The sequence below is a fragment of the Rhinopithecus roxellana genome, chromosome 5, assembly GCF_007565055.1.
Source record: "Rhinopithecus roxellana isolate Shanxi Qingling chromosome 5, ASM756505v1, whole genome shotgun sequence".
Lineage (NCBI taxonomy): Eukaryota > Metazoa > Chordata > Mammalia > Primates > Cercopithecidae > Rhinopithecus > Rhinopithecus roxellana.
Genome location: NC_044553.1, coordinates 129,192,770 through 129,216,583, shown reverse-complemented (window position 1 = coordinate 129,216,583; position 23,814 = coordinate 129,192,770). Strand labels below are relative to the sequence as shown.

The window sequence follows — 23,814 nt, the reverse complement described above, 5'->3', positions numbered from 1 at the left end:
GACATTTCTTTCTCTGACAGTTTGTATGGAATTCTTGAGAAAAATTCCTCAAAGGGGCCTGGAATCTCAGAAGGGTCATGTTTTTAATGGGAACAGGGAGTGATGCTGCCCCATTACAACCATCTGTTCTAGCAGAGTATCTGTACCGAGGAGGGATGAATAACATCAGCAAGTTCTGTTTGAAGCCTCATTTTCAAGTTTCTTTTTGATATGGATCTCCCTATACAAGCAAGCATCCCCAAAAGTAGTTATCTCAGGAAACGTAGGTTAGGATGACCAGCTCATTTGCTGGCGCTGCCAAGGTCCAGAAAAGTTTGGCTGCAGGCTGTTTTCATGTTTTATGTTTGAAATGTTCTATAATGAAAGTTAAAAAAAGTTAGCATTTATTTGGAAAACCAGTTACTTTAGTTTATGGTTCCTTTTTTTCCCTCCAGAGCTTCCTGGAGATTGAGGTCTAATTCAAAGAAAACCAAACTAGATAATAGAGTACCTAGGCAAAAAAGTACTTTTATAACATAACATTTGGGGTAGAGGAAGCATCCACTATCGTCAAAATTTCTGTGTTTTCCTCTTCCTTATTGGTCAGGGACATTCCATGCAGCAAAAGTAAGGGGAGTGACAACATGCCTAGCGTAATTAAGCACGCTAGAGCAGCTTGTCTGTGCAACTGATGATTTTTTTCCCTCTAAAATTTTAAGGGTAGGTTCATTTTGACTCTGTTAGAAGTCTACTTGATGTGAATTCTATATCTGATAACCTATTTCAATTATCACTTTAAAACTTGTCATATGGATACATTATTACAATTGTAGAACTTCAGTACCGTAATAATAAAACTTGAGAACTGAAGCGCACACATTTCTTCACGAATTTATTATATAAAACGCCCTCAGAGTATTTAATTTCTCCTCACTTTAATTACACATTAAGAAGCACAGTGGATGAGAAGCCTTTAAGATGACTACAGTTGCACGAAGGTCCCTTTCATCAAGGTAGCGTATGTACCTTAACAGTGTTCTAAAGGCTGGCCCAGAAAAACCCCATGTTACCTTATCACAATATGGAAAGCATTGTCTTCTTTTTCCACTAAATTATGGTGAAAAGTGCCACAGTTTTATTTAGCATTATGGTACATAACAGTTCTGTCTCAATTATGAAAAAAATTAAAATAATCCTGAAAGACATCCTTTTTCTCCCCCCAATGATTTGAAAGCTGCATTTTTCCTGCCAATTTCAAACAAATCATCAGGTTGATCTACAGTAATCAGTTAAAACAATCACCAAGGCACAAGCTCAGCACGTTAGCTATAGCTTGTAGCAAAAGGATATATCAATGTCTCACCTTAGTTAAAAATACATAATCCTTTTATTTTATAATGCAATAAAAGAAATTAACATCACATACACAGAAGACTAGGAAAGGGGAAACTACTTACTTCTGAAAATCCAGTAATGTAAACCTACTTGTACTTTTCCATAGTACATGAAAGTAATGTTTAACATGTTTTGAATTAAATTTAACCTGTGGGGCTATACAATGTAATTCTTAGGAGTAATAGTTTCATTCATTTCCAGGTCAGCTTACTGTATGATTAAGTAACACAAGGCACAGTAGCCATCTTTTTCATTATGTTGCAACACTGATCACGTGCCTCGATAAAATGGCTGATTCAACAAGATGATGGCAACACGAAGGGGAGACTTTGGATTGTCTATTTAAAATCTAGGTAATAAGTAATTAATAAAAACTCTATCTTAAGTGCACTTTCACATGCTTTTTGTTTATAATAAACAACAAACTTCCTAACTTTGTTGCAATAGGCTTGACTACCATTTCATTTGGCCAAATGCACTTTCCCCAGTAAACTTAAAATAACAAGAACAACAAGAACAAAAATCCCTGTCCTTTCATATACTAAGAAAGAGGATTGGCTACTGAAACAGTTCATTGCAAGACACATGAAGACAACATACTGTGGCATGAGTTGTTTTTTAATTTGTTGTGCTGTTACTAAAGTTCTGAGGGCTGCAGTTAAAACATTCCAATTTCTCCCTTCCATCTTTATTGATTCTCAAGATTTTGCACAGAAAACTCTTTGGGGGCTAGAACAGCAGTAATTGCATCACACTGTTTCAAAGACTTCAAGTTTCAAAAGCAAATCATTAAAAAAAAAAAAAACAGTTCCTGATTTGAGTTAGATACAGGGACAAAAAAGTAGCACATACTTGAAGGTTACATGGTCTACAAATGGTGGCAATATTTTCCTTGGGAGAGTAGTTCTGTTGGTATATATTTTTTAAATACTCAAAAGGCTCAACCTCAAGCAGTAATAAACACAAGCAAAAGTGATTTAACCCTTAAAATAAATATTCAGAAAAACCTCTCTGTACATACAAGTGAAAGAATATGTAACACTTTCACACAAAAAAATAATTATAATAATAATAAAGGATTTGTTCATATATGTAGCTGAAATCTGCTGTTCCAGCCCACATGTCCCCAATAAAGAAGGGAGGCACAGACAGAGGTGACTACTGTGGTTCACTATCTTACAGCCTTTTTGTACTGGGACACTATCACCACCAAACATTTATCCCTCTTGTTATATTTTTAAAATTTTTAAAATTTTTTCTTTTTTTTTTCCTCCTTTTTTTTGTTTTATTTTGTTTTGTTTTACAGCATGCCAAATCCTTTGGCATACGTGATGGCCTTCAACAATCTCTCTTTAAGTTTTTCTTTGCTTGAATATTCCGGAAGTAAAAGCACATTAAAGCAAGTATGAGATGTAGGTAACCTAAATAGAGAAAAGGGGAAAAAACAGGAAAATAATAAGTCATGGGAAATACACTTAGAATTGTATATAGTTGAGATGGTTTGCAATGCAAACTATACATTAATGCAAATCATAAACTTTTTGTTGTGTAACTACCAAGAATCAGTTTGTCTTTATCCTATAAATTACTCAAAGCTAGTAACAATGATGATAAGATACTTATCGAGTTTTTACTACATACCAGATACTGTTTTAGGTATTTAATTATTACAGTTCGTTTCACTAAATCTTTCCACAACAAAACCACAGAGAGGACATCAGTAAATGCACTTCAGAGGTTAGGCCACTGAGAAGTAACTTCCTCTAAGGTGGAGAAAATATTCAAACCTGGTTTACAAGATTTCAAACTGTGTGCTCTTAAATGCTTATTAGAAATACTGCTGGCAATATGACTATGAAAATGATTTGATAACAGGATTCTAGCATAATCGAATGATAATCTTCCAAGCCTCAATGTAACCATTCTAAATAGATTATCATGTAACATGGCTTTCAACTAACAAGCTGGGAATCAAAAAAGTAAATGAATCATACTAATTTGAAAAATTCCAAACCAATGTGAGTCCCATAATAATTTTTAACTAGGGCAATTCCTTAAAAGTTTCCTCACACAATGACAGCAAAATATTTTCTCAATTGTCTAATATGATTTGAGGATTTGTACATAAAATCACAAAGGTGCTTAGAAACTATAAAGACAGTTCATATGTGTGTGACGAGGAATGCAAGGTTTTCAGTAGGTATAGAGTCACCACTTAATAATTACCTTTCTGTGTCTGGGCCATTTTTGGCTATAATCATCTTTAATTTTCCTAGTCCTCCCACAGGTGCTCTGTCTGTGCCCGTTGTAAACTGCAAGAAGAGTCTTTTCTGTTCATCTGTAAATGAATGAACGATTTCCCAGAACTCCCTAATGAGAAAAAATACAATACTGGTTTCAGTTAGGCATTCATTATGACTGGTACTAATATAAGCTTATGATTTGCATTTAAAATATTAAGAGACAACTTAGAAGTTAATTATCAGGATAATATCACTTCTGGTGATTTAATAATTTCCAAGCAAATTTATCTTAAACAGTTCTGAATACATAAAAATTTAATTACAATATAGTAAAATATTAGTACTACAATAGTAAAAAATTAAGAAAACCCAAGTGTGTAATAACAGGAAATGACTATGGTATAACCACATTATGTAGTCAGTAACAAACAAAAGACAAAATCCTATGAATTGAAAAAGACTGAAAGGAATATTGGGAAAAATTAACTCCAGGTGCCTTTGGGTATATATTTTATTTATCCTTTCTCCATTATTCTCCTTGTCTACTCATCCTTTAACTCAACTTTGGGGGGGAAAAGCGATACAGATTAAGGACAAAAGAAAAAAAAGACCCCCTGCCCCAACCAACTGGCCCCAAATGCAAACAACTACATACATACCTAATAGCAGTAATACAAAAGTTCAATTTTTATATGAACTAGAATACTTTTTTTTTTTTTTTTTGAGGCGGAGTCTCGCTCTGTCGCCCAGGTTGGAGTGCAGTGGCGCCATCTCAGCTCACTGCAAGCTCCGCCTCCCGGGTTCCCGCCATTCTCCTGCCTCAGCCTCCCGAGTAGCTGGGACTACAGGCGCCCGCCACTGCGCCCGGCTAATTTTTTGTATTTTTAGTAGAGACGGGGTTTCACCATGGTCTCGATCTCCTGACCTTGTGATCCGCCTGCCTCGGCCTCCCAAAGTGCTGGGATTACAGGCGTGAGCCACCGCACCCGGCCTGAACTAGAATACTTTTAACAAGTAATACGTGCTGTGTATGGAGGAGGAGAATTATTCTGACATTTCTGCCACATGCAGTTATTTTAAGAGAATGATTTATCCTCTGGCATTCCTAAAATCTATGTAATAAAAGCTATGTTTTAATGACACTTACGTTAGAGTTCTAAAAAACGAAATACAAGCTCATAAAGTGCAATCATGAAGTTTGTTTGAATAATCAGGCATCTATAAAACATATACACTAGTTCACAGTTAAATAATTTTTTTTTTTTTTTTTTTTGAGACAGAGTCTCGCTCTGTCACCCAGGCTGGAGTGCAGCGGTACGATCTCAGCTCATGCAAGCTCCGCCTCCTGGGTTCAGACCATTCTCCTACCTCAGCCTCCCAAGTAGCTGGGACTACAGGTGCCCACTACCACACCTGGCTAATTTTTTTGTACTTTTAGTAGAGGTGTGGTTTCACCGTGTTAGCCAGGATGGTCTCGATCTCCTGACCTCATGATCTGCCCACCTTGGCCTCCCAAAGTGCTGGGATTGCAGGCATCAGCCACCACGCCTGGTCCACAGCTAAATAATGTTAAGATTAAAACATTTTTTTTAAAAAGTATTTTTAGTCGCTTATATAAAATGCATTTTAATATTTATTCAGAAAGTTCTTTCCAGTGCCTGGTGTGGTGGCTCACGCCTGTAATCCCAGCACTTTGGGAGGCTAAGGTGGGTGGATCACCTGAGGTCAGGGGTTTGAGATCAGCCTGACCAACATGTTGAAACCCTATCTCTACTAAAATACAAAAATTAGCCGGGTGTGGTGGCGGATGCCTGTAACCTCAGCTACTTGGGAGGCCGAGGCAGGAGAATCGCTTGAACACAGGAGGTGGAGGCGGCAATGAGCTGAGATCACACCATCGCACTCTAGCCTGGGAAACAAGAGCACCACTCCATCTCAACAACAACAACAACAACAAAATTCTTTCCAGAATGTTAGCAGAGAACATCACACATCCCAAATCAGTAATTACAATTTTCTAGTTTTTGATATTCTAATATTCCAACATACTATTTTTATTACCAAAATGCTGGCATTTTGTTGCTGCAACACCATTTATCTGAAATAAATTAAAGGTTTTATTAGAATTCTTGGCTTTCTCCAATCTCTTGCCACGTCCCTTCCCTGCCCCTCTACGCATCTACCAGTCAGCCAGAGAAAACAAACAAGAAACACACAACCACAGACAACGGGACATGAAACTAGCAGGAGCATCTCTCAGTTGAGGAGGAGAGGAATCAGACCCCAGTTCATGACATTCCTTTTGGGGAGGCTGGCAAGAGAAAACAAGTCTGCTGGAGCACAGAGCCCTCCAACACAGCAGAAAAGCTGCCCTGCAGCGGGTGGTGATAAAGCCTCCTCACACTGCAGTGGGGCTCTGAAGCTTAACTGAACCAGCCACACCTAAGGAGGCAGATCAAAGAGCACCACCGAAGAGGAGAGACAGACCCTGCAGGAAGCGGCAGATGAGCAGTGGTCACAATGACCAGTCTGGCTATATCATTACGGAGCTGCTGCTTTGGTCTTTCTTTTAAATGAAACCTTTAAAAATTTTATACAATGAAAACAATTAGGGAACAAAATTTGTCTCTTCCTATAAGTGTTACGTGTGTTACAGTAACACGTTGAATTAAATAAGAATGCATTTATTTAGAAAGCTGAAGAAAAAATGAAGAAGCTTCTAGGTTTCCACAAAAAAGTGGTGGCTGTATTGATCACATCCTACTAACATCTCTAAAAATCTATCCAGATCAAAAAGGGGAGAAATAAATAAAACCCCTATGACTTAGGTCTAGAGTAAAACTAGGAGACAGAGCAATAAACTCCAAATACCATAGAAGTGGGGAAATGAGCAGGGTCCAGCAGGAGCTACATCGAAGAGTGGCTTGTGCAGAATCATACTGATTAGGGATCACCTAAGGCCAGACTGCACCCGCCCCTCAACAGAGCACTACTGAGGGCAGGTTAGAGCACTGGCAACGGGTTGGTTAAAGGAAGGACTACAGAAAAGTACTTGGGTCCAGCAATGGCAGGCTCAGGAAGGCACCATGCATGAAAGGAAGAGGGGTACCTTGGAAAGCAGAAGTGTCCCTTAAGTGGCTGTAAAGGGGTGGAAGCAGCTAATGAGAAAGAATCTTCATTAAGTGGATGGAGCTGAAAAATCAGAAAGTGGTGATTCTGCCCTTACTAAAGCAACAGAAGAGGGATGCCTTCAGCCAAGACCCCTAAAGCCACACAAATTCCTCTCTGCTCCACTCTGAGGTCTAGTAATAACATGTCCAGAAAAAAGTAACATCTATTATAGAAACATAAACAAGAAAAACAGAATTCCTAAGTCCAAATAAAGTTATTATGGAAAGAGTCTGGCAAATGAGAAGCAAAACTTTCCGGTAGACAAAAGTACACCAGAAAAATTCAGTCATAAACAACAGGAAACCTGTAACACCGCATTCCAACACAAAGGGAGAATGTAGCAGCAGACAAGACAGACCACCAATGATGAGAAATACAAATTCAGAGAGAAATGAGCACATCTTAAATAGAAATAAGAATACTAAAAAATACTTAAGAAATATGCAAAGTAACTTTGGAAATAAAGGCTAATTTTATTATAAGGTGACCAAAGAAGAAACAATATGACTAAAATTTCTACTGAGGATAGAGTCTAGAAAATTAAAAAACAAAATGAATAAAATAAACCTAACTAAAGAAATGCGTATCGAAGCATAATAACGAAAAAGATTAATAGCTGACTACATAAACATAAAAGCTTTCACTTGGCAAAAATCCTATAAGCAAGGTTAAAAGACAAATGGCAAACTGGGAAAAAATATTTGCAAATTTACTAGCGTTAAAGGACTAATCTCCTTAACATACGAAGTTTCTAAAAATGAAGAAAACAACCAACTGAGCAGCAAAATGAACAAAAGGCCATATAAAACTATAAACAGCTCTTAAGTACAAGAAAAAATGTCCATCATCATTCATAACTGAGGTAAACTCAAAAATTGTAAGTATAGTAAAATACCATTTCTCAATTGGCAGATTAAACATCCACATTTAACAACACATTATGTTTGGAAAGTTTTAAGAAAAGAGATACTGTTGTAAACTGCTGGTGGGAATGCAAAATGTTACTTTTCTGTGAAGGAGAATTTGGCAGTATCTAGCAAAATTATATATGCATCTACCATTTGATGCAACAATCCCACTTCTAACAATTTATCTTAATGATACCTTACATATGTAAGGAATAATGCATGAACATAAGAGGATTCACTGTGACATTAGTACTAATAGCAAAAGGTTAAAAATAACCTCGATGCCTATAAATATTGAGAAGCTATGCTGCATCCCCACAAAGTAGCAGTATTCAGTCATATAAAACAAAATGGAAAACACCTCTGCAATGATGTAGGATGATTCTCAGGATACACTAGAAAGATTATTTTCCTAGTTCTATCCTGATAAGGCCTACAAGTAGTAACATTCAAACCAAAGGCCATACTTTGCATCTAAAATCTGACTTCTAAATGCCATTCTCCAACAATTTATTGGAAAAATAACTTATTCCAGGCCTGAGAATGAATGTTCGAGATTAGCTAGAAATTTCAAAATCTAATAGAGTCATTTTAAAAGCACACGAAGGCTAAGCAATTTGAGTATCATTTAGAGTAATGACTGTGAAATGTATTAAATACAGAAACATTCATGAGTTCTTAATATTCAAAAAGGCAGCAAAACCAACCAAAAAACAAAATTAAATTGTCACTATTAAAGTTATTATATTAACTCCTTACTCTAAAAACCTTAAATCTATTTTAGCATGCCTTTTCAGTAGAACTGTTTTTCAAGGTAATCGAATGGCACCCATGAGAAAAAACAATGCCAGGTATATATGTAGGACAAGCAGATGGAATTTTTTTTCCCCCTAAACAGCCATTTTGCAATCCCAATGAGATAACAGATTAAGGTAATGATACTGATAAATACGAAAATCAGGTGAAGGGCAGATGGCACGTTCTGGAAAGATGATGATAGCAGTGACACAGTTATTATTTATTTATTTATTTTTTGGGTTTTATTCCCTCCCAATCTCCCCTACAAAAAGAGCAAACTGAGAAAACCAAAGACCCAGAGACATTATCTACAACAAAACCATGAACCATTGCATATAAGTGGACAAAACAAAGCTCTGACAAGTACAAGACTGGTTAGTAAGGAAGCAGATGGAAGGTAACTGACTGGGTTTCTTACAGCCCTGTGAACAGGGAAAACCTCAACACTGCCAACCCACTGGAAAGCACAGGCCAATCTGAAAACAGGGCTAAAAGTTTTAAAAAGCTCTACAGGATCTAATTTGCAGATGATTCCAAAGGGATCATGATGCAGTAAGCTCTGGGACCTTAAAATTCCCGAATACCGGCCGGGCGCGGTGGCTCAAGCCTGTAATCCCAGCACTGTGGGAGGCCGAGACGGGCGGATCACGAGGTCAGGAGATCGAGACCACCCTGGCTAACACGGTGAAACCCCGTCTCTACTTAAAAAAATACAAAAAACTAGCCGGGCAAGGTGGCGGACGCCTGTAGTCCCAGCTACTCGGGAGGCTGAGGCAGGAGAATGGCGTAAACCTGGGAGGCGGAGCTTGCAGTGAGCTGAGATCTGGCCACTGCACTCCAGCCTGGGCGACAGAGCCAGACTCCGTCTCAAAAAAAAAAAAAAAAAAAAAAAAAAAAAAAAAAAAAATTCCCGAATACCAAATCCTCCTGCGAAAACAAACCTTGTACCAAGGAAAAACTTGTGGGAATAACTTCCAAATGGACCAGATCAAAGATAATAAAGACCAAAAAAAGTTCAAATATGTGTGTGGGGTAGAGGAGTAAAGAAGGTAGTTTCAGAAAGCACAAGGGCATATTTTTGACCATTTTACAAAAACACAGACTTCTGGCTGGGCGCGGTGGCTCAAGCCTGTAATCCCAGCACTTTGGGAGGCCGAGGCGGGCAGATCACAAGGTCAGGAGATCGAGACCATCCTGGCTAACACGGTGAAACCCCGTCTCTACTAAAAAGTACAAAAAACTAGCCGGGCGAGGTGGCGGGCGCCTGTAGTCCCAGCTACTCGGGAGGCTGAGGCAGGAGAATGGCGTGAACCCGGGAGGCGGAGCTTGCAGTGAGCTGGGATCCGGCCACTGCACTCCAGCTTGGGCGACAGAGCCAGACTCCGTCTCAAAAAAAAAAAAAAAAAAAAAAAAAAAAAACACACACAGACTTCTCCCTGTCCCTAAAAAGCAAGAAAAGTTATCCTGGCCCATCTCTCCCTCGTGCAAGTATGAGACACTCATTTCCCTCACAAAAAAAAAGAAAAATAAATACATAACCAACAGAACAGAGTGAAACAGTATAATTATTAGAGAAAGAGTATGTGCATATACGTGAGAATGGTGTCCCTACAGAAAATGAAAGTAAACCAAACAATATGCAAATAAAACATGAAAACTGTAAACAAATTTCAAACTGAGCTAAAAAGAATTTTAAAAATAACAGATCATTAGAAATGGGAAATTTCGAATGAGGGTAACTGAAGAAAAGAAAGCCATGACACAACTAAGGAGTAATTAGAAATGCAAGGAAAAAAATCACATCAAATACAAAGAAACTAAAACTAAACTAGAAGAAACATAAAGGTGAATACAACAGGACAGTACTACTAGAAACTGAAGGCAAAATCTTAACATCCAAAAGAAGTAAAGCCATGCCTGAGACTCTCCTAGATGGTCCAGAGACACAGTGACGCTGTGTACTGGCAGGAGGAATTCTGCTGTAATTGGTCCTGGGAGTGTTCACCTTTCCCGGAAGTGTTCCACAGCCCAGGGACACAGTGTGGTCAGCAGCACTGCCAGGAACACCAGCAAGCGGGAGCCTGCCACAATAGGCACGAGGCTCAGGAAGCACTCTCCGGCCCACGAAATCTAGTGGGGGTGCTCTTCCCTCACCCAAACACACTCTGCGCAGCTCAGCCTGGAGAAGCCCCCTCAAGCAGCACTACTGGAACCAGTGCGAGCCGCAGTGGACTGAGATAAAAGCAACAAACCAAAACAGCACCACAAAGGCTCTGAAAAATGGTCACTGGAAGCACAGCCCACAAATACATGCTAGTACCTACGTGCTAAACCTCAACAGGTTACTACTGAAGTTAAAATTTTTTACAAGTACAGAGTCTCCTGATATAATAACTAAAATGTCCGAGACACAATCCAAAACTTATCTGTCATACCAAGAACCAGGAAAATCACATGAAGGAAAGAAAATCAACGCCAACACTGGGATGAGTAAGATGTTGAAATTATCTGACAAGGATCTTAATGCTGCCATCATAGAAATGATTTGACAAGCAATTACAAGTTCTACTGTTTCAAAAATGAAACAATAGAAAATCTCAGCAAAGAAACAGAAGTTACAAGGAAAAAAAAGCAAATGGAAATTATAGACCTAAAAAATAAAATAGGAGAAAAATAATCATTAGATGGGCTCAACAGTAGAGTGAAGATGACAAAGGACAGAAATCTGAACAAAAGAGAGAAAATAGACTGAAAAATGAACCATACCTCAGGTACATGGGGGAACAATAACAAATGACTCAACATTTGTATCATTAGAGGCCTAGAATGGAGACAAGAGTGACGCTGAAAGAACACCTGAAGAAATAATGGTTGGAAATTTTCCATGTTTGGCAAAAGACACAAACTTACAGCTTCAAGAAGCTGAGCGAACCCCAAACAACATAAATAAAACTATTCTTCGGGAATAAAGGGAAAATAAAGTCATCTTCAGAAAGAGAAAAACAAAAAGAATTTCTCACTAGCAGACGTGCCTTTGAAGACTGGCTAATGGAAGTAATAAAAGATGGAATCTTGGAAAAATAATGGAAATAGCAGAAACATGGGTGCATACAACAGAGCATCACTCCCTTCATAAGTTCCATAAGTCATATCGGATAACTGAGACAAAAACTGTTAACAGCATTAATCCTCAAAACAATACTACTTAAAAGTCGGAAAAGAGACGTAACTGAAATTAAGGTTTCCACATCTCATTCCAAGGGATGGTACTGATGGCAGTGAATGGTGATAAGTCACATTATCTATAATGTGATGCCCACAATGACCATGAAAACTATAAAAAACACATAAAAGGCCTGGCACGGTGGCTCATGTCTGTAATTCCAGCACTTTGGGAGGCTGTGGCAGACAGATCACAAGTTCAAGAGTTCGAGACCAGCCTGGCCAATATGGTGAAACCTCATCTCTAATAAAAATACAAAAATTAGCCAGGCATGGTGGTATGTGCCTCTAGTCCCAGCTACCCAGGAGGCTGAGGCAGGAGGATTGCTTGAACCTGGGAGGCCGATGTTGTAGTGAGCCAAGATTGTGCCACTGCACTCCACTGCACTCCAGCCTGGACAACACAGCGAGACTCCGTCTCAAAACAAAACAAAACAATAAACAAACGAACAAACAAAACAAAACCCAAACACCAAATAAATCAAGGGAAAATCTTAAAAAATATTCAAGTAATCATGGAACGCAATAAATAAATAAATAACCACAAACAGAAGACAGAAACAGAAAACAAACAATAAAATGGCAGACTTCACCCTAATATATCAATAATTACCTTAAATAGAAATGGTCTAAATAAACAAATTAAAAGGCAGAGACTAACAGTTTTTTTTTTTTGAGGCGGAGTCTTCTCTGTTGCCCGGGCTGCAGTGCAGTGGTGCGATCTCGGCTCACTGCAAGCTCCGCCTCCCGGGTTCCCGCCATTCTCCTGCCTCAGCCTCCCGAGTAGCTGGGACCACAGGCGCCGCCACCTCGCCCAGCTAGTTTTTGTATTTTTTAGTAGAGACGGGATTTCACCGTGTTAGCCAGGATGGTCTCGATCTCCTGACCTCGTGATCCGCCCATCTCGGCCTCCCAAAGTGCTGGGATTACAGGCTTGAGCCACCGCGCCTGGCCAACAGTTTTTATTAAAATGACAACTATCTGCTGTTTACAAGAGATTCATTTCAAATTCAGCAACACAGGATGAAAGTAAAATGATAGTAAAAGACAGATCATGCAAACATTTAAACAGAAATGGTTACATTCCTATCAGATTCAGAGCAAAGAAAACTGCAAAACAGAAAAATCTTATATGATAAAGGATCAATCACCAAGACATAGTAATTCTAAGTGGGTACGAACCAAATGACAGAGCCTCAAAATAAATGCAACAAAACCCTGTGACAGAGATAAAGAGATAAACCTCAGAAACAGACCTATCTACAGATTCTCAACTGATTTTTAACATATGTGAAGAAAACAATTCAATGAAGGAAGAACATACCTAGAAAATACACAAAGAACCCTTAAAACTCAATAGTAAAAAACCAAATGGACTCCTGGTATTTAATCCCAGAGAAATACAAACTTTTTGTTTACAACTAACATCACAGTTCATGGTAAATATTATAGTCTCTCTCAATAAAATGAGGAATAAAGAAAGAATACCTTCTACCGAAGGTTCTAGCCAATGCAACAGAGGAAGAGTAACAAATCACATAAAGATTGGAAAGAAAGAAACCTGTCTTGATTTGTGGATGACATGGCTGTTTACCAGAAAACCCTATGAAATCTACTAAGTAACTACTAGAATACATCAATTTAAAAAGGTTATAGGATACAAGGTCAATATATAAAAATCAATTTTATTTCAATATAGTAGTAAAAAACAAGTGAAAAGCAGTATTTAAAAACACCACCAACAGCATTAGAAACATATTTTAAATGTATTCCTAACCAAAGAGTACATGATTTCAACATTTAAAAACTTTATAAAACAGTGCTGAGATAAACTGACAAACATTTAAATAAATGGAGAGAGGTACGGTGTTCAAGGATTGGAAGAATATATTGTTACAATGTGAATTCTCTCCAAATACCCCGATCAAAGCAACCCAAATCAAAATCTCTGCAGGCTTTGCCCTTTTTTTTGTTTGTAACAATTAACTGATTCTAATATTTATATGCAAATAAGAGTCAAAGCAACCTAATGAAAAAGTTGTGGGACTCACAGCATCTGATTTGAAACTGCAGTAACTATAACAGTGTCGTTTTGGCAAAAGGACCAAACAAATTAATAGAACAGAATGGAGATTCCAGAAACAAGGCTCATACATAGACTGATTTTCAACAAAGGTGCAAAAGCAATTCAATGGGGAAAGAAAAGTCTCTTTAACAAATGGTACTGGAACAAATAAATAAAACTATTTAGAAAATGAATGGCATCCACTATCTAACAGCATCACAAAAATTTATTGGTGGTGGATCACAGATTTACACATAAAATTTAAACCTATATTATACTATTAGAAGAAAAAATAAGGTATTTGTGGCTTTGGGCTAGGCAAAGATATAAAAGGACAAAAAACCATAAAAGAAAAAATCAATTAGACTTCAAAAATTAATAATTTCTGCTCACCAGAATACACTTAAGAAAATGAAAGAGGAAGCCACAGACTTGGAGAAAATAATCATAAAGTACGTATCAGAAATGGGCCTTTTATATAGAACATACGGTATTCCCCACTTACCCATGGGAAATACGTTCCAAGACCTCCAGTAGATGTCTGAAATTGCAAAAACCCTGTATATACCATGCATGATTTATTTTTCCTTCTTCACAATTTCATAGATAAAATACTCATTTTTACCATAGATTTTAGCAACCTCAACATATGACTTTTAAATTCTTTCCTTGAAGGAAGCACTTTCCCCAGCTTCTCTTTGGCATATTCGAATTTCCAACATCACTGCTCTTGTGCTTCAGGGCCATTATTAAGTAAAATAAGGGTTACTTGAACACAAGCATGCGATACTGCAACAGTTGATCTGACCAACAGACTCAAAGTGGTGGGTAGTCTAGACAACATGGATATACTGGAAAAAGGATAATTCATGCCCTGGGTGGAAAGGTGGGAGATTTCACCATGTTACTCAGAATAGCATGTATTTTAAAACTTAAGAGTTGTTGGCTGGGCGCAGTGGCTCACACCTGTAATCCCAGCACTTTGGAAGGCTGAGGTGGAAGGATTGCTAGAGTCCAGGGGTTTGAAACCAGCCTGGGCAACACAGTGAGACCCTGTTTCTACAAAAACAAACAAAACAAAACAAAACAAAACAAAAAAACTAAAAATTAGCTGCACAACTGTAGTACCAGCTACTCAGAAGGCTGAGGTAAGAAGATTGCATGAGCCCATGAGCTTCAGTTTATAATAACCTGTAGTCATGCTACTGCACTCCAGCCTGGATGATAGAGACTTTGTGTCTTAAAAAAAAAAAAAAAAAAAAAAACCAACCAACCAACCAACCCTCCCTCCCCACCCCGCACCTACCAACACACAAACACACATCAAAAAGTCTGCATTATTCATGGAATTTTCTACTTAATATTTTTGGACCACTGCTGACCAAAGATAACTGAAACCAAAAAAAAGCAAAACTAAAGATAAGGCATACTGCTATATTTTAAGAAAATATCTATAGTCAATAGAAATACAAAAATCCAATATTAAAAATGAGGAAAAGACACTTTTAGTTAAATATGTACCTACTATATGCTTTGGAAACTCCACTCCTACATGTTTGCCCAGGAGAAATAAAACATTTCCACAATAAGACTAGACAGCTTTATTCACAATAGTTCCAAAGTGGAAACAATCCAACTGTCTACCAACAGGTAAAAAAAACACATTTTGCTTATTCATATAATGCAACAGTACTCCATAATTTTTTTAAAGGCACTATAAATCAATGCAATAACATGGATGAATCTAAAGAGTCTCGATGCAGTACAAGTATATAAGATTCCACTCATAAGAAATTCTAGAGCAGACAAAAGTAATGTACAGTGACAGCAATTAGGACAGTTATTGTCTGTTCTAATGGGGGACGGAGATTCACTTGAAGGGAAAACATGGGAACTCTGTGTTAATGGACATAGTCTATACCTTGACTGAAATATGGTTACATAAACGTAATTTTTAAAAACTAACCCAGTTAAGCCCTGGGTATTTCACTGTATTAAAATTTTACCCCACACAACATCGACACCACCATTATTACCACCACATTGATTAACATTTAGAGAGCAGTTAGGGAATCACATTATTTTGAAAATTAGTAAATAATGGGAAAGAATTAAGCATTATTGTATCTGATATGTACATATTTATATACATGTATACAGGTCCTATATGTGGATCTGTAATTTAGGGTAGTCATAGAGTTGATGAGAAAGTGTTTTTCTTAAGAAGTATTACAGGTAATAAAGGAAGGAGGAATAAAGAATTCAAATATCACAATTTTGCAGCCCTTAATGAATTAGCAGATCTAGGCAATCAGAATCCATGATAAAAATCACTAGAAAAGACAGAAGGCAAGTGAGACTTTAAGTTATTCCTATAAACCAACATCTATGAAGTATTTGGGAAGGAAATAAACTCTGAATCTGTTTTTCGTTTTTTTTTGAGACAGAGTCTCACTCTGTTACCCAGGCTGGAGTGCAGTGGCGTGATCTAGGCTCACTGCAACCTCCACCTCCTAGGTTCAAGAGATTCTCCTGCCTCAGCCTCCCGAGGAGCTGGGATTACAGGTGGCTGCCACCACACCCAGCTAATTTTTGTATATTTAGTAGAGACGGGGTGTCACCATGTTGGCCACGCTAATCTCAACCTCCTGGCTTCAGGTGATCTGTCCGCCTCAGGCTTTTTTGCATGTATTTTTCAGTTGCTGAAAGAGCTCTCCCTGATTTCATTTCTTGTTGACTGCTTAGAGACATCTTTCCAAATGTCCCTCCTTGACACTTTTTCAAACTTAGGGGCAGGGACTGCACGTTTTTTGGATTGGTAATTTTTGTTGCAAAGGTTTGATTCAGATTCAGAGTTGATTTTGCTAGGCACGGTGGCTCACGCCTGTAATCCCAGCACTGTGGGAGGCCAAGGCAGGCGGATCACCTGAGGTCAGGAGTTTGAGACCAGCCTGGCCAACATGGCAAAACCCTATCTCTACCAAAAATACAAACATTAGCCAGGCGTAGTGGTGTGCATCTGTAACCCTAGCTACTCAGGAGACTGAGGCAGGAGAATCACCTGAACCCGGGAAGCGGAGGTTGCAATGAGCTGAGACCACACCAAACTGTATTCCAGCTTGAATGACTGAGCAAGACTGTTTCAAAAAAAAAAAAAAAAAAAAAATTAACAAAATCTTATTTCTAGTGGTTTACATATTAATTGTGCTGGCAATTTTTAGTTGAAATATATTAAGCAGCCTCGCTGTTATTTTTATGAATTCTGCATACAATAATATCAACCAAAATATCTATACAGGCATACCCCAGAGATACTGCCAGTTCAGTTTTAGACCATGGCAAATAAAGTGATTATGGCAGTAAAGTGAGTCACACAAATTTTTTTGTTTCCCAGTGCTTATGGAAGTTATGTTTACACTCAACTGTAGTCAAGTGTGTAATAGCATTGCCTAAAAATAAGTACATTATCTTAATTTAAAATCATTGCTAAAAATGCTAATGAAGTGAGCACATTTTCTTGGAAAAATGGTGCTGGCAGACCTGCTTGATGCAGGGTTGCCACCAAAATAACTCAGTATCTGCAAAGTGCAATAAAGTGAGATATACCTGTATTTTCCTTTTTCTCCTGTTATTACAAGCACTATTTTAAGTCTTCAACTACTGAATACTTGTAGACTATTTAATGAATTAATATTTTCATATTTATATTGAGAAAATTAAGAAGCTGAATTTAGTTAGAAAAGGTTTAGAATATCATCAACTCTGATGATGAGTTGGAAGCTACTTTATCTGTCATTTTTCACATAACACTAGCTTGCCCTTCAAATCATATATTTAAAAATGATCTTAAGATACACACCAAGTAGGGATTATGTTGTTATAAAAAGCTAGAAATAAAATTAAGACTTTAATTTCAAAGATAATTTCTCTATAAAGAGTAGCACAAGATATGTTCAACTATTCTCAGAGATGCATCAAGATATGACTGTATTATAATATACAATTTAGAAATTGTATCTATGATCAATCATATTACAGAGATATTGCTGTTATACTCCTTGTGCCCTTTAATGAATCACCTTTGAAACTCTGAATAGGTAGCAGCATTCTGAGGTTGCTAAGAGTAAATACATTCACCACTGCTGCCAGAAATGACCAAAGGTGCACCAAAAAGAAGAAATAGTGGTGAATTCCCACAAACTACAATGAAGAACCTTATAAAATAACAGAACAAATGAATATAACGTAACATACAGCCATCTCTTGGTATACGTGACGGGGATTGGTTCCCGGACCGCTTGTGTATACCAAAATCCATGCACACTCAAGTTCTGCAGTTGGCCCTGCGGAACTGGTGTGTATGAAAGTCAGCCCTCTGTATACGCAGGTTCTGAGTCCCACCAATAAGGGATCGGCCCTTAGTTGAGAAAAAAAATCTGCATGTTAGGGGACCCATGAAGTTCACAGCTGCATCGTTCAAGGGTCAACTGTAATATAAAAATAACATTTACTGCTGGAGTTGATATTCACTCTAGCGTTTATATACTTGAGTCTTCGAGCAATAGCCTTGGGAGACAACTTCCAGGAAGGTACCTGTTTGCATGCCTTCCCACTGCAATCCATCAGTGGCTGCCAAAAGGGTATTTTTGTCTCTTGAACCAGTCTCAGTAGGGGATGGGGAAGCCTATGTCTTTCAGAATTGGATGGCATAGTACACAGAAGTAGACAGTACAGTAGTAAGGGCATTTGCTTAAAAGCAGATAGAATTGGGAGCCTCTACATCTTTCTGTGAGAATTTGGGGCTCAGTTTCTTAAGGTGTAAAATGGAAATGTTACTATGTATCTGGACATATTATCTTAAGAATTAAATAAAAGACTGTACCATTTCACTCAAAAGGTGCTTGGTCCTGGGTAGCCATGTAGTTCACAAATGCAGAGTTCAAGAGAAACGAAAAATATGCAGAAGTGGTAGCCTTATTTGAATTATCTTCTAACCAGCAGTAAGCACACTCTTAGCCAGTGAGAAATACTAGATAATCCATACCCCAAATGCAGGAGAACATATGAGACTTATATATAACAACACTTCATTCATGAAATCAATCAAGATTAGCTCTGGAAAACGGTGATTATATTACAAACACAAATCTAAGTATATAGATAACAATTTGTGAGTTTGCTTATTTGGGAATTAGTGCCTAGAGATAAAGGTCTGAAGCAAAATCACACACCCCTTTGGTGAATCAAATCTTCCTTTGAAGAATTAAGCACCTCACCTAATCAGAACAGAGTCCCTGGTATAGCCACCATCATATTCTGTAGTTTCTTCTAATGCTTGGAAATCTAGATTCTGCAAATTTAAGAAAATATGTCTTAGTATCTGCTATACTACTGTATCATTACAAACAATAAATTGATACATGACTTTCTGCAGACACCTGCTTTCTTACCCGGCTTCCACATATAAGCAATTCAATTTCTTCTGGTCTGAATAAGTACTTTAAGGGAGATTCATTGGTCACCATATGAAAACCTCTCCGAAAAGCCTTGAACTGTTTTTCTACTGATTTATTGAGAATGTAGTCAGAATAAAGATTGACAAATTCCTGTAGAAAACATTAATCACAAGAACTTCTTATAATATGCTATGCAAACAAAACACAAGTTATTGGGCTGCATAGCTTTTTAATTTTTCCAAGAAAAAAACATTCAAGAATATTCTTAAAAATTCAATTGTACACCTACAAAGTAAACTACTTCTTACAATTTCACAATTCTCTGTTATGGCCAATATTAAACTATGAAAAGGCCATATACATAAAACTGTCATACATATAAATGTCAATTTTGATAATGTATTAAACAGAACTGAATATAAATGCTGGAGACACAGAAAATTCTTTAGGTTCTCTCAACTAGGTATGCAGACAGACACATTTAAACCATGTACCCATCTATTTATAAATGCCACCGTTTTAAGAGAGTATAATGTATTTGATTTAAGCAAACTAGGAAGTCCCATGTTTTCTACCACAGAATATTTGGTAAGCTGCCTACTGTATCCAGTTCAGCAAAAATGTGGAACTACTGACTGACACATAAACTACTGTATCAAATCATAAAAGGAAAATGTGCTTTGTACCCTTAGTGTGCATAATATTTAATCAAAAAATTGTATCAATATAAGTATGTTTCTTAAAGGTATACTATATATTTGTCGTAATTTTGTCCTTGTTATGTTCTGGGTTATTCCCATTCCAGATGAACACATTTTAGTCAACAGAAACCCACATCTAATGTAAAGAATACTTTTCAGAAATGTATTTATATCACAAACAGGATATACATGTGTAAATTAAATGTAATTTTTATTTGTTCTGTGATAAAGACCGTAATCATGAGGTTCCTGCTTACAGCTTAATACAGGAAACACCCTGCTTCTTGCTTTATCCTACAACCACACTTAGCTATTAACTATCTCCTGTTTCATGTCCTCTCTCTAACAGAGGCTTTAGTGCCCGACTGTGTGCTTTCATACCAACTTATATTCAAGATTTAGAAAACTGGACTCTAGCATTTACATAAACTTGGTTACTTGATGTGTGTGTGTGTGTGTGTGTTTTGTACAGACTGTATTAGATACTTCTTTAAAAATTATAAGCATACATGCTTTGAAATTGTTAATGAAGAGACAAAACATGACATAAAAACATTTATTACCTTCCTGTTTTCATTTGTAATTGGAATTTTATCACCATTTTCCTTTAGATCATACATCATTGGGTTACCAAAAAGATCTGTCTGTGATATCTGGAAAGTGATCATCATGTCGTCTTCCACATTCCCTTCATACTCCAATAAATCTTTTAAACTCTGATACAGAACCTAGCAACCAGAAATGGTAAATTGAGGCCACCATAGAACTACAAAATACAACAAATAATTTATATCACTCTTCTTAGAAGACAACAAAAATCTTATCAATAAAAATTATAAGAAGTGTAGACAGTATCCTTCCAGTCCCCCAAATAGTTTCCAACCTATAAAAGAAAGACTGTCAGTCACTGTGATGTTCCATTCTCTGCTGAGAAACCCCATACCACCAATTTAGCAACAGATTTCACACTGTGCTCTATGAGAAATTCTGTGGTTCTCAAGGTGGGGGTGGGGGTGGCAGCAGGCACACTCATTGTAGCAACCAAGACCCTTAGCCAGGGCTGCTCTGATTTTACCTATCTCTTAAGATTTCACTAAAACACAAACAAAACGTTTAGAAACACTTCTCTATGGAATCAATCTTTAAACAGCTTTGTGCTGACAGCAATATATAAAAATGTCCCCCTTTGAGTTTTTAAGTTTTGTGGTACTTCGGTCAGATTAAAACATTTTTATCTTACTGATAAAAATATCAACAAAGATTCTAAACAAAAACTTTACAATTTTGATACAAATTAAATTGTATTTTCGCATTTAAATAAAATTTAAGAGACTGAATTAAAAAATGACAACTTACTGGGTGAGAGTCTCCCAAGTCACGAAAAGTTCCTTTTTTCCCCATTAGCTTTCTGTAGACAACCATGGGAAAATGTACATCCAGTATACAGTTATTGTAAATAGCCAGACCCAGTACTATGCCAATCAGAGTAAACTGACCCTCAGTTTCAAAAGAAGACGGATTAAACCAAAACAATTTTGTAGATTCATCGTATGTGAACATACCTGTAAGAAATGATTTTTAAAAATACATTACTTTTGTATTTTATTAAGGAATGATGAATAACACAAATGTAAATTTAAAATAATTATGCATATAAAACATTTAAAATATATGTAACTAGGCATGCAACATTGATTTCTATTATATTAGCACTTGAGAAAACAATGTCCACATATATCTAACTATTATAAATTGGGGTGAATAGTGATAAGTAATTTTATGAAGCCAAAGGAATAAAGTAGTAAGTAATTTGGTGGCATCGGGTAGGAAAACACGTTCATTAAATTCAAGCTTTCTAATTTTCTACTGTAACATAAGAAAAGTTATATTCATACTTTATCCACCCATAGCTGAAAAATAAACATAAAAAAACCAAAAAATGGCTATATTTTGAAAGTGTTTCATTTATAAAAATATAATTACTTATATTTGTACTACACGTACTATTTTTGAAAACAATTTATTTTTTTTCTTGAGATGGAATCTTGCTATGTCGCCCAGCTGGACTGGAGTGGCACGATTTCAGCTTACTGCAACCTCCGCCTCCTAGGTTCAAGAGATTCTCCTGCCTCAGCCTCCTGAGTAGCCGAGACTACAGGCGTGCGTCACCACGCCCAGCTAATTTTTTATTTTTAGTAGAGAAGGGGTTTCACCATGTTTGCCAGGATGGTCTCCATCTCTTGACCTCGTGATCTGCCCGCCTCAGCCTCCCAAAGTGCTGGGATTACAGGCGTGAGCCACCACGCCTGGCCTAAAAAACAATTTTTAATCACAGTAAGGTAAGGTTTGTTTTTTCAAAATCAGACAATGGTGCCATGAAATTTTTCTAGCATTTTACTAATAAAATCAAATGATCTGAAATACATAAACTTGGATAAATCCGATGAACTTAGATAAACAAAGCTATTTAATACACATTAATTATGGGCTAATATGTAAAAGAAAAGTAGTTTAGTAGTCTTTCAATTTCACACAGTCTTCACTATGCAATCCTCAAGCATTGAGGCCATTTTTTTTTTTTGAGACAGAGTCTTACTCTGTCGCCCAGGTTGGAGTGCAGTGGTGCGAACTCGGCTTATTGCAAGCTCCACCTCCCGGGTTCATGCCATTCTCCAGCCTCAGCCTCCGGAGTAGTTGGGACTACAGGCGTCTGCGTAGAGGCCTTTTTTATATCACTCATTGGAAAATTGGGGCCGGGTGTGGTAGTTCACACCTGTAATCCCAGCACTTTGGGGATATTAAGGCAGGCAGATCACTTGAGCTCAGGAGTTTAAGATCAGCCTGGGCAAGATGGCGAAACCCCATCTCTATAAAAACACAAAAATAAGCTGGGTGTGGTAGCATGCGCCCGTAGTCTCCACTACCTGAGAGGTTGATGCATGAGGATGGTTTGAGTCTTGAGCCTGGGAGGTGGAGGTTGCAGCGAGCCGAGATAGAGCCACTACACTCCAGCCTGGGCATCAGAGCCAGATCCTGCCTCCCTCCACCAAAAAATAAGACTTAAAAAAAGAAAAATTGGAATATTTGGTTTTATCTGAATGAGTACTACTAAAAATGGATTTCTTCCCTTTTAAACGACTAAGGAAAAATAATTTTAATTGAATTTAGAATTTTTTCGTTTTACTAAATGTTTAGTTTCTGCTGTGAAACAATGAAAACATCTTAAGAATTAAGTCTGAAAAAAATATGTGATTTCCAATAGAAAAGTGGAGCTTAGAAATCAGAAATCAAATTATACAGTATGTAAGTATTTTCACGACAGTTTCTAAGAATTTTAAAATCTTTGAAAATGTTGTTATCACTTTAAGTTTAAAAATACGGAGCTTTAACATGTTTCCCGGATCACTAGACGTATGAATTAAGCCTAGGACATTTTCTGAATGCAAAATGGTTTGAAAATTAAACAATTCATATTTGAGTTTCATGGTTTCTATCTAAACATTTTTTACAGGCCAAGTTACAATATCCATGGAAATGCTTTCAGTTATAAATATGGTATTAACAGGATCAAGAACAGCTGACAAGTAATTACAATTAATAAATTTGTTCAAGTTGGCAATGGTGTGTCTAAAAAATTAATGACTTTGATAAAATGTCACAAATGCCCTTCCTTGGAACCAAGAGTTATAAGCTATAAGTTAATCAGAATATAACTTTGAAGTTCCATTTTAGGCACATTTTCTCATGTTCCAGGGAGAAAAGCACCACAACCTCCTGTAAAATATTGCTTTTTGATACTTCTACTGCCATCACTTCAGTTACCTTACTGGAACTGCTTAATCTATGTTTTTTCTTACAAGTATTTCTGCATATAAT

General features: G+C 37.2%; 1 protein-coding gene and 1 long non-coding RNA gene across 8 annotated transcripts in view; one reads left to right on the top strand and one right to left on the bottom strand.

Annotated features, from left to right (window-relative positions):
* The window catches only part of LOC104656432, a 76,437-nt gene extending 74,241 nt beyond the window's left edge, over positions 1-2,196 (top strand). Inside the window, exon 8 of the long non-coding RNA XR_747123.2 lies at positions 1,576-2,196. This is a non-coding gene — a long non-coding RNA (uncharacterized LOC104656432). The remainder of the gene's footprint in view (positions 1-1,575) is intronic.
* Positions 859-23,814, bottom strand: part of UBE3A (ubiquitin protein ligase E3A) — a 103,288-nt gene continuing 80,332 nt past the window's right edge. For 5 of the 7 annotated variants that reach the window (XM_010356044.2, XM_030930311.1, XM_010356072.2 and 2 more), the window contains 6 exons: positions 21,295-21,500; positions 20,502-20,666; positions 19,232-19,387; positions 19,058-19,131; positions 3,601-3,744; positions 859-2,795 (listed from right to left, as the gene is read on the bottom strand). In XM_010356044.2, coding sequence (XP_010354346.1) covers positions 2,675-2,795; positions 3,601-3,744; positions 19,058-19,131; positions 19,232-19,387; positions 20,502-20,666; positions 21,295-21,500 — 866 coding nt within the window. In that variant the 3' untranslated portion in view covers positions 859-2,674. The remainder of the gene's footprint in view (positions 2,796-3,600; positions 3,745-19,057; positions 19,132-19,231; positions 19,388-20,501; positions 20,667-21,294; positions 21,501-23,814) is intronic. The other 2 variants (XM_030930313.1, XM_030930314.1) reach the window with 1 other exon arrangement.